Genomic DNA, 10,523 nt, shown 5'->3' with positions numbered 1-10,523 from the left:
TTGAAGAAAAATGCTCCTGCTCACATTGCCCTTTTGTACTACTGATTAGCTCCTGAGGATGAAATAACAAGGGTTGTTGAATAAACAACAAACAATGTGCAATGTGTGCTTATGGGTCTGAAAATGCAAAGGTGATGATAGCCTGTGCGACAGGCAGACAGATGTGCCAGACTCGATCACGCTGGAAAGACGCTGTTGCTCAGCGAAAGAGACAGGGATCACTCCTCCGGAAATGCTGCTAACCCTGAAGAGGCTGTATCAGTCTGTCCTCTGCCACTAGACCCCAGCAATGCTCCCGAATTAAATAAATCACCCATAATCAACCTCTTGATGGACTGAGACACAGCCCAGTGATTGCAACCGGGACTGTTAGATTCATAAGGAACACCAGAGGTGCAGCTTGTTGCATAGCAAGACCAAGGCGTATACACACTATGTTGCTCAGCTGGCAACCTTACCCACAGCAACGGCATGATTCGACACCACCTGGCTGCGTGAGTGATCTTTGCACAGCACCATGGGCGACAACCCCCATGAATACTGGAAGAAAATTTGTGGCTCCCATAAATCATTAGTGTGTCATCTGGTGATGGGAGGGTATAAGTAATAAAAGAAACGTTCACTGAGGTTCACGTAAGGAATGTACCTTGTTTTTGGTAGAATAATGTTGTGGGGGCCCACGAATGCCCCTTTTCCGGGAGTTAGCCTGATGCTGTTACCTACATGTGGACCATATTTTGAGACCTGTGATTTACAGAAACACCAGCAGTAATGCGACTGCTTAAACTCTCAACACTATGGCAAGACTTACTGCTTCATACTGGGGCAAACTTCACGTCTAGCCTGCTTTTGTGCTGGATCCTAAGCCAATTAAGCACCAGTGGAAGGATCAAACACTATAGACCTGTTATTTGTACAAGTTATTTTACAGACAGAATATCTGAATATCCTTCAGGTTCAAGTGGAAAATCTCCAGCAGTCTGTACCATTCTTGTTCTGTCCTCATCTTTGTGCTAATGGTGAACATACCTGAGACACTGTTCCACAGCATGGCAGGTCTCGGTAATTTCTCATGGGTTCCTGGCTTGAACGAGCCATGTGAACCCCACAACACCTACACAACACATGATATTTGAGCTTTCTCATCAGAGGATGTTGAGAGAAGCTGTAGCGAAGTTGCAGACGAAATGTGTTGAATAATCCTCACTTTATCCCACATAATCTTGGGTCTTAGTTTGTGACACAAAAATGATTCAGAGCAAGATACAGGACTTCCAAAAGATGCCGGATGTTTTGTAGTTTTCTATATCAATATTTTTAAACAGTTTATTTTTTAAATTTAAATAATGCAACAAGTACAGAAGATTTTGCGACCTATGAATTAAACCAATTCTTAAAGTATGAACTTCAGCCTGTATCTGCTACTATATGAGGGCTCTCTCCTTAGTTCCTCACTCTCTACCTCTGCTGTTATATGTTTTTTTTTATTTTAAAATAGTGTGTAACATATACAAACAATAATAGATTATTGTATATTAGTAAACATATTTTTATATATTATTATACAATTTTCAACTATAGAATTTTGAAAGTATCATAGTATATATTATATGTTACTATTCTATATATACTGGAGAACAGTTGTGGTTTAGGTATTGTTGTGAGATAGTTCTCATTTATTTTATCTGTTGTTTTCATGAGGGATGATGCTGCAGGACGCTACCATGTAGAGCATGCATACGTGTTCCGTGCACACGTGCGTGGACCGACTGCGAGCGGGCAGAGCAGCACAGGACTGGGGGGCCCTGAAACACGAGCCAGGCTGGAAGGCAAACCTGGTTCTGAGGGAAAATGGGCTGACATTCAACTAAAAAAACAAACGCAAGTACAAATGAATAAACCGTCCAAAAACATTGTGCTCTAGATGGTCAGTTTATGTCTTAGCAGTCGCAAATCGTAGAGGCAATAAAAATATCCACATTTCTTAAAAACACCTGGTCTGGAGCAACACCAAAAGAAAGTTGTATGCACATTTCGCAATACAGGCTGTCAGGTATGACGTGTCTGCTTTCACAGGGATTGTGCTAGCTTTAGTATGTGAACTCATGCGGGCGTTAAGAGCAGGATTTTCTAAACAGCTCTGAAGATTGTACAGAAGAATTTATTTTCCTGGCATCTGAACATCACCCAAATTTCAGAACGTTGATCTATATAACTTGGAAACAACATAATTCAGACCAGGAGGTCAATATCTTTAAGTGTATACTGTAGCATGTCTGGATGAGATTATCAGGGTGAACGGTCCTATGTTACAAGTCTTTTTCATAGCTTTGCTGCTTGTAGTGACACTGACATCTGCACATAAAAATTATATATATATTTATATATATATTTATCATTCGCTATTAACATTGTAGTCTAAGATGATTTACGATTTTTTAAAACGTGAATTCAAACAGTAGTAGCCACCTGTCTGACAGAATGCTTCTCTTTTTAGACATTGAAAATCCTTAACTAACAACACACACCCAGCTAATATAGAGACAGGGGTTTTGTACATCTTTGGAGGGAATTAAGCTCTCAAAGATTTTGCCCTCCTGGTTATGTTTCAGTATATCTCTAGATATAGCTTAATTCCATTGAAACACATTTAGAAAAAAAGCATTTACAAACTGGCATCAGGAGAACATATAACTAACCATTGAATGTAAACTAGAGTTCTAAATTACAGTATCTCCAGGCTGATACTAGAGATAATGTAGTTTGGCACATTTTTAATCCTCTTTTAATATAAGCACAGATAACTGAGATACTAGTGGAACAGACAGGTTTTATGCAAATATGGATGACAAACAAAGTTGAATTTATTATCTTATAACACTGTACCATCATAAATAAAAACCTGGTATAAGTGAAAACCCCAAAAAAAATCTATTTCAAATATCTACATCTAAAATTTTTAGGCAGTGAAAAAGCACTTCATTGACAAGGAGTGTGGAATGATGTTCTGTTAACTGTCCTTAAACGTTTGTTTAGTTGCCACAAACAAATTCACATTATCAGAACGAACAATACTGCTAAATATGTCCTTCTTGCTGTTAAAAGTACTTTTAAGGAAAGGAAATGTTGGTAACTCGTACGTTTTTCCAATTTTTTAAAATCGGAAAACAATATTAATGGCCACTGAAGAAGGGACACAGTGGCATCTGTGTAATAATATACACAATGCACTTGTATCTCTGTAATGTACATCAAATACTTTACAACAAAGCATCGAAAAAAGTGAGAATAAAAAACTGATAAAAAATTAAAAGTAAAAGAGAAAAGGCCGGAAGCAACTTCTTGCACAGAAGAAACCCCTTAAATGCAAGTTGAAGCCATGATTCACGATGAGGTGAAGGTAATAAACAAAACATGGAAAGCTGTTCCCTTAACTCCTGTAAATAACAGTTCATTTGTTTTGTGCTTGACATACTCATCTTTCTACTGTCCCACATATTTACAGTCTCTTTCCATCTTCGACATCCCAGACGCCCTCCCTGACATTCTGTCCCGACGCGAAAGGTCACGGCTCCCGCTGCCCCCCCGAACGAGCCCCCTCTGTCGCCTGTCCTCTGACCCACACTCTGCCTCTGTTCGGGCCCCTGGCCCCTGGCCCCCCTCCCGCCCCGCCCCCACCACCGCCACACGCTTCGACACACCCTTCCTACGGAACGAGCTTGGACAAACTAAACTGGCTGAAGAATGTCTCGTGGTACACATGCACATGCACGGCTCTCCCGTCTGCGACCGAGACCGCTGCCGGCCGGAGCCTCTACACCCAGGAGTCGGGGGAGGCGGGATAGTGGCTCGTCTCGTAGTTGAGTTCACTGTAGGGACGAGCTGCCGAGTAAAAGTCCACGTAGTTGCCAGTCGACTTCAGTCCCAGGTGCATATTGTAGTCTGTGGCCGGCGGAGGACGGTGGTGCACTTGGTCTTCAAAGAACGAGTCTTCAAAGTTCCTGGTGGAGTTCTGAAATGGTGGGAATGTCTCGTAGTCTTTCCTGCTGCTTTCCTGCGGCACAGGCTGGGAAGAGACCTGCGAGAGAGAAGGAGAGGGAGAGAGACAGGGAGGGAAAGATGTGAAAGTCTCCTCCCGGCTTTAAGGGAAAGTCCTGGGCCCGTGCTCAGTCCACAGACCCTCCCTGCCCCCCACGACAGGAAAATAGAGCTAAAGATAGAAAATACGTGGAACACACCGGATGCCACATTGCCCCTGTTTTAAATTTGCATACTGCATGTCTTGTCCTTATGTAACACTGCAGGGTCCTGCAGTTCCATTACTCAGCTTGGTAAGACAAAATGTAAATGAGAAAAAAACCCGAAACAAGGTAGAACAATCAAATGGGCAGACGGTGTGCTTGAGAGACGGAAAATCCAACTTCACCTATCTCTTAAGGTACAGACTGATGTCTCCAGACCCCACTATTACTTTTAATTAAAAAGGAAATTAGCATGTTAATTGAGCAATGGGGTTAATAGACACATGCTGCCTGGTCACAGACAGCAGATTATCTGACAGATTGGCACCGAGCAGAAAACAGCCACCTGCTATTCTCTGTAGCCTCTGAAATGTGAGCCTGTTGAGTGATTATTATTATACCCCACGGTGAAAGAGATTTTCTACTAACACACAATCTAAATCTAGAACAATTATTGAGGCAGTACTGTGTGTTTTTAAAGTTAAAAGATTTTTTATCAGTACTGTTACAAAAATACCGTCTTTAAAGTGAACCAACCTGACCTAAAATCTACTAATCTACTATACTGCATAATAGAAGAAGGTGCCTTTCATTTCTTACATGTTGACCAAATGCATACTAAGTACAAAGAAGATAAATGGCCTGTGTAATGTGCTCTTTTGAGCAGTGCCACTTGAAAGCACTGAGCATTTCATTACTGAAGCAGCAGAATTTGGAGCACAATGACAGGAGGTGAGAAATGGAAGACAAAGGCTCAGTTAAGGCCCCAGAAGCATTGTCTTCGCGGCAGAACAAGGCAGACGTGTGTGCTTTTCATTGCGCTGTCTTTCCCCTGTCTGCAGGGACAAGCGGGCAATCTCCCAGGGCACTGCGAGCAGCACGCGCCGTCCTCCTTCGGTACAGAACATTAGAGAAAAGCCCTGTGTTGTCTGAGAAAAGCTGGCGGAGACTTTTCCTTGGGATTCTGGCAACGCGCAGCACAGTAAGAGCTGGCACGGCCAACTTCAGGAGCCACGCGAGAATCAATCAGGAGTCATGCAAGGACAAGCGCAGTGACGATGTGAGAATCATGAGAAAATATTGAGAAGAACCTAATTCTTTAACCTCTACTGTGTAGCCAGTTATTGCAACAGAAAACACACTATTTAGAGGCTGGCAGACCATGCCTGACTCTTCTTAAGAGTCACCATATGACTGCCGGCGCTGCCTTCCTTAGCACAGGAGGCTTTCTGTGTCTTACGACATTTAAGAGCATCGAGACCGTAAAACCCAGAGCGGTCTGACATTTAAACACAACATTAAAAGCTGAGATGTTAAAGTCAAGACTCACAGAGTCGTAAGCAACAGCCACAGCAGCTGTATCAGTGGAGCAGAGCTCCGAGGAATGGAAGGAGGCCTGTGGTGTAGCTTATTAGGCCCTTGTGAGACACTTGCAGGAAATGTACCCAGTCGGAGTCAGCCTTTACTGAGCCCAGACAGTCTTTCTTGGTTCCGTTTACAAATGCAGTGTCTGAGCATGGAATTCCTAATTCAATGAATGACTTATCTTATTAGAGCCTTGGATGATATGATTTTAATCGCTCATTATCTGGAGAGGCTGTGCAGACATTTGCCGCCAGCAGTGGGGCTGTTTGTTTATGCAGCACCCAGACGACAACGCAGCGGAAAACATCATCACGCCCGATGATTATTCACCTTGTGCGGAAATGACGCAAAAACCAAAGTCCTAGAGCAGCCTAGAGCTCCCGACTATCCCACTATTCCACAGGCGCTCCAAGCTCCCAGCTCAGCAGTGTGAGCACAAGTTACAGGAAGAGCAGCAGAGGTGTCGCCTCCTGCAGAGGTTGGGCTCCAAACAGTGTGAGCTAAATGGCTGTGATTACTCTCCTGCCCAGTGCAATCCCCGGTTGTGCTTCCAGAACACACTGCAGCGGAGTTAATTCACCAAAAGAGCTTAGCTTCACTGTGAATACTCTGTGCTGTTATATACTGTACGGATCTCACAAACTGTTTGCAGGCTTTTCCTGCATTTAAAAAAAATCAAAAATCTAACCTTAGTAACTGTGGGTCACTGTTGTGGAGGCATATGACTGGAATATTGAATCCATCTACTTACTTACCACCAATTAATATCACTCACACCACTGGCAAGAAAGCAATGCAATTAAATGTCATTGACTCTTGCTATCTTGCTATCTTGCTTTTACATATAAATCAAGAGCAGACTATGAATGCACTGCTGCAGAAACTTTCTGCAGAAAGGCAGAAAATAATTGGTTACTGGCTGCTGGTTGATAACCTTTAAAAAGGCCTTGCAGGAAACTTTGTTTGTTAAGAATTGATTAAAAACTAAGACACAAAAGTCCACCAGTGCTAACATTTTTCTGTGCCCTGAGGAAATAGTTACTTTGTAAGGAAGTGCTTATTTAGATAACAGAAAGGTTAGCTTCAAAACAAATATGGGAATGGAGTACTGAAAACTGTCATTGTATTTCTCACTTGTTACCTTTTAAATGCTTACTGAAGCTCTGGATTTGCTAGGAAGGTGTTAAACTTTTTTACTGCACAACTTACAGTAGCTACTATAAAGTGCAGTGTAGTCATTTAAACACCACAGTAGTTGTTTAGTGCTATTAAATCAATCTTCACCAGATTATAGCCAGATTTTTTTTCCTTGTTAATGCAATATGTACTGTAGCACACAATGCACTAAACTAAGTTACAATTAAAAATATCTAATTTGTTGATATTTTACCAGTAAGGGGAAATCAGTCTGTAACTAAATCAAATTAAACAAACGCAAAATCCCAAATCTATTTGCGAGTGTCACATACCTGGTTATGTTTGATGTCTTCGTCAGGGGTAACATAAGAGTTTCGGAACAACGTTGAGGTTCCGCTTGAGATTTGAACTAGAGAACAGAAGCAGAGGGAGGCCAGGTGGGTACATGGGGTGGCATTCAGGTGCCTGGGAGGAACTGCTCGTAAAAAACAATCATTGAAGATGATGCCATGCGGCACACAGAGAACAGCAAAATGCCTCGCATCTATTATTGAAAACACAGAGGAAATAAGCACGCCGGTCTCACAGATTGAAAGCTTGTAAAGGACAGCCTGCTCACAACAGTGGGATTAAAATAACTACATGAACTATCAGTGCAAGAGTGAGGCATTTCCAAAGGACACAGGCATTTTCTTAAAAAAACACAGGTTTCTTAAATGCAAGAATGCATCTTTTATTTTCAACAGTCAAAGGTGATGGTACCCATGGCCCTTGAGTAGCTAGGCTACTGAGTTTTGACATTGTTGGCCTAGCCTGACCCTCGTTTCACAATTAGAAAATGTACTTGTGTAGCAGAGAAGAGAATTTAACATTGCAACCTCTTGGGGAGTCCCTGTGGTGTAGCGAATTCACCCAGCCCCCAGCTCACCCACACTTTTTGAGAGGGTGTCTTGCAGAAACAGGCCACATGACTGGAATTGATCTGTAGCTCCTCTTACCCAAGATCTTATATACTGGCTGGGAGAGACGCACATTAACAAGAGCTTTCTGCAGCAGCTTGCAGCATTTAAGTGGTACACATGCCCCGAGAAACTGACCTTAAGTTTTTAATGGTTTCATTATTCAGTTTCCTAATCTACGTGAGGTAGCTCAATGAAATGGAGTTTGCAGGGTGAAGCAAGTCATCGACTGGATTGCTGCTCATAACTCCAGCGTGAGCCTCTTTGACACCAGTCTGTCTTACCTGTTGTCTAACCTGTATAGCACTTCATCACTGGTGTGATGCTGCGGAAGTGCAGTACAATCTCCAGCTCCAACTCTTCCGTTCAAACTCCAGTTTTCAGCAGTTCAATGTATTGAATTGAAATTCATCCTGCTGTTTACGTTCTATTGCATCTAATTTACACAGCTAAGCTTTTAAATGATACAAATGGGAAAATGTGAATATGACAAAGGCACTGGAACCTTTTCTCCAAGTACCTCCTCCAGTTCAGAGACGCTTCTTTACTCAGTGGGCTGTGGGAGTCTGGAACAAGCTGCCCAGCCATGTCCTTGACGCTGATGTCCTGTTTTTTTTTCAATAAAGAGCTGGATGATCTATGGGCTACTAACTACCAAATGGACCAGAGGCATGAATGGGCTCCTGGGCTCCTCTCGTTTGGAACTGTTCTTGTGTTCTTACTGAGGACAGGAAGTGCTTCTTAGTTATCATGTTGAGGTGGAGTCCAGATATGAGATGTGTCGAGCCCTAAGAGCTGGTGTCCCCTGTGCTCAGTGTAGAAAGGAGGTCAAGGCAGGGAGTGTGTGGGAACTGTGGAAGCTTAACATTAACAGTATGATCTGAATGGACACTTATGTGACCCAAGTGTTGCCTAGTTCAATACAACTAAGTTTCTGCAAACAGTTACCCTTCTTCATCATCAATGGTGTTAAAAATAACTCCTTCCCAAGTAAATAGAAGCAAGTTCAGTTTTAATTGTATTGCCTTTGATGAAGGAAATGAGACATAAAAAGTAACTGTTCCTCTACATTATAAAGCCGTTGCAATTAAAAAAATATAATTAAAACAGGCTTTGAAATTAAAGTGGCAAATAACCCTGCAAATTAATTTTTACTGCTCCGAAACAAAGGAAGATGAAGTGATTGTGCAGAAAAAAGAAGCAACAACACAGCACTCTTTCCTACCTGTCATGGTGTCTTTCCTGGATGTGTGTTCCCCTTTGTTTCCATGGAAACTTGCATTTGTTCCAGTCGACTCGTAGTCCGTCTTCCTTTCCTTGAGGCTGATCATCTCTCGAGGTGAGGCAGGGGCACTTGCTACAGACAAGGAAATCATCCACATAATTCACAATAAGCATCTGGCATTTTTGACAGCAGCAGCAATTCTGGTTTGACTTCTCAGACGCACTCCCCGGTGTATAAAAAACCCATTACTCTTTTATCTGTTATCGGATCTTTTTGATTCCTCTCCACGGCCAGCTTTAGAGTAAATAACGAAAGATGAGGCTGTGAGGAAAGTCTTTGTTTACCGTCCATCACTTTCAGCACACAAGCATTAGATCTGCAGAATACGAGGGTAACGAGGTCAAACGTTTTAAAATTCTGCTAAAAAAACAAACAATTGCTTTGTTCAGGAATAGAAAATGTGTTTGGTGTTTCCACTTACTCTGGTATTAGATTATTACTCATCTCTCTGTTTTACACAACTTATATTCAAATTCTGATTTATTCCACGGCTCCCAAGTAACTTAACTAGTGGAGGTATTTATTTGGAAAGCAGGGCGAGGCCATGAGTCCAGACTTCCCCGGGTCCTTTTGGGCAATGTCAGCAGCCAGCAGGGACTGACCTGTGCCAGTGGCAGCACATGGTTATGAAAGAGCCACAGGAGGTGGGGGTGAGCCAGAGTGAGCCAGAGCAAGGTGTCTGCAGCTGGCTCGGCTCATTTGAGCCCTTCAGCATTCCAGGTGTTCCCCTGCCTTCAGTGTTGTCGGGAGGAGCTGCCTCACTCCTCCAGGTGACGTGATGCAGCTCTCACTGATAACGCCGAAGATACCATGGGACTGACGTGAATGAAAAACGGACGGTGTTGACTGAACATGTTTGCAAACAAGGAGTGAGAAATAGCTCTCTACCCCCCCCCCCAATGCCCCCAGTAATTATGCATCCATGCAGTGCCTATAGAGTATTGGTATTAGAATTGGTATCCTGTCACAGAACAGCGGCAGCTGTGGGGAATTCCTCAGAAGGCGCCACATGATCATGTGTGGCGTCATCTGTTCTTCGCAGTGATTTCATCTGCTGGGCTTGATAGACATAACCCAGTTTATTCCAGACAGATGCAGAGAAAACTCCCACATGCTTTGGCATTCTCACAGTCAGATTATTGGAATGCTTTGCTTTCTTTCTCTGACCACTTTCCAAATGCCTTAATACACGGCACCTGCTGAAGGCCAAGACACCTTGGGCACCGATTGTGTTACATTCCAATCACTGGTCTGACACAGCTTTTGCTCATGTTTTTGCTTTACAAACAGGGCAGTAATGACAGGGTCAGTATTTTCACAGCTGCACATTTTATTCTGCAACAGTGTTGTACAATATGTCTTGTACAGCGTATTGTTTTTTATTGCCTTTGATCTACCTATTTATGTATGTATCATAACTATTGTTCCTTTCACGTTCTGATTAAGGCACATGGAAAATACTACATACAGTCAAAACCATCAGTCTAAAGAGCATTTGCATTTCTACCAATGTAAACAGATTAAACAGACCAACCT

The 10,523-nt window shown here is 42.6% G+C and overlaps 1 protein-coding gene across 1 annotated transcript in view; it reads right to left on the bottom strand.

The window, feature by feature from the left end:
• Positions 1–2,141: 2,141 nt before the first annotated feature.
• The window catches only part of LOC148833189 (catenin delta-2-like), a 313,017-nt gene continuing 304,635 nt past the window's right edge, over positions 2,142–10,523 (bottom strand). Inside the window, exons 21-23 of the mRNA XM_088918834.1 lie at positions 8,928–9,059; positions 7,076–7,152; positions 2,142–4,078 (exon numbers count right to left, since the gene is read on the bottom strand). Coding sequence (XP_088774960.1) covers positions 3,815–4,078; positions 7,076–7,152; positions 8,928–9,059 — 473 coding nt within the window. The 3' untranslated portion in view covers positions 2,142–3,814. The remainder of the gene's footprint in view (positions 4,079–7,075; positions 7,153–8,927; positions 9,060–10,523) is intronic.

Source organism: Atractosteus spatula, chromosome 6 (assembly GCF_055471065.1).
Source record: "Atractosteus spatula isolate fAtrSpa1 chromosome 6, fAtrSpa1.hap1, whole genome shotgun sequence".
Taxonomy (NCBI): Eukaryota; Metazoa; Chordata; class Actinopteri; order Semionotiformes; family Lepisosteidae; genus Atractosteus; species Atractosteus spatula.
The sequence above is the reverse complement of the archived record's forward strand: the minus strand, read 5'-3'. Positions and strand labels throughout refer to the sequence as shown.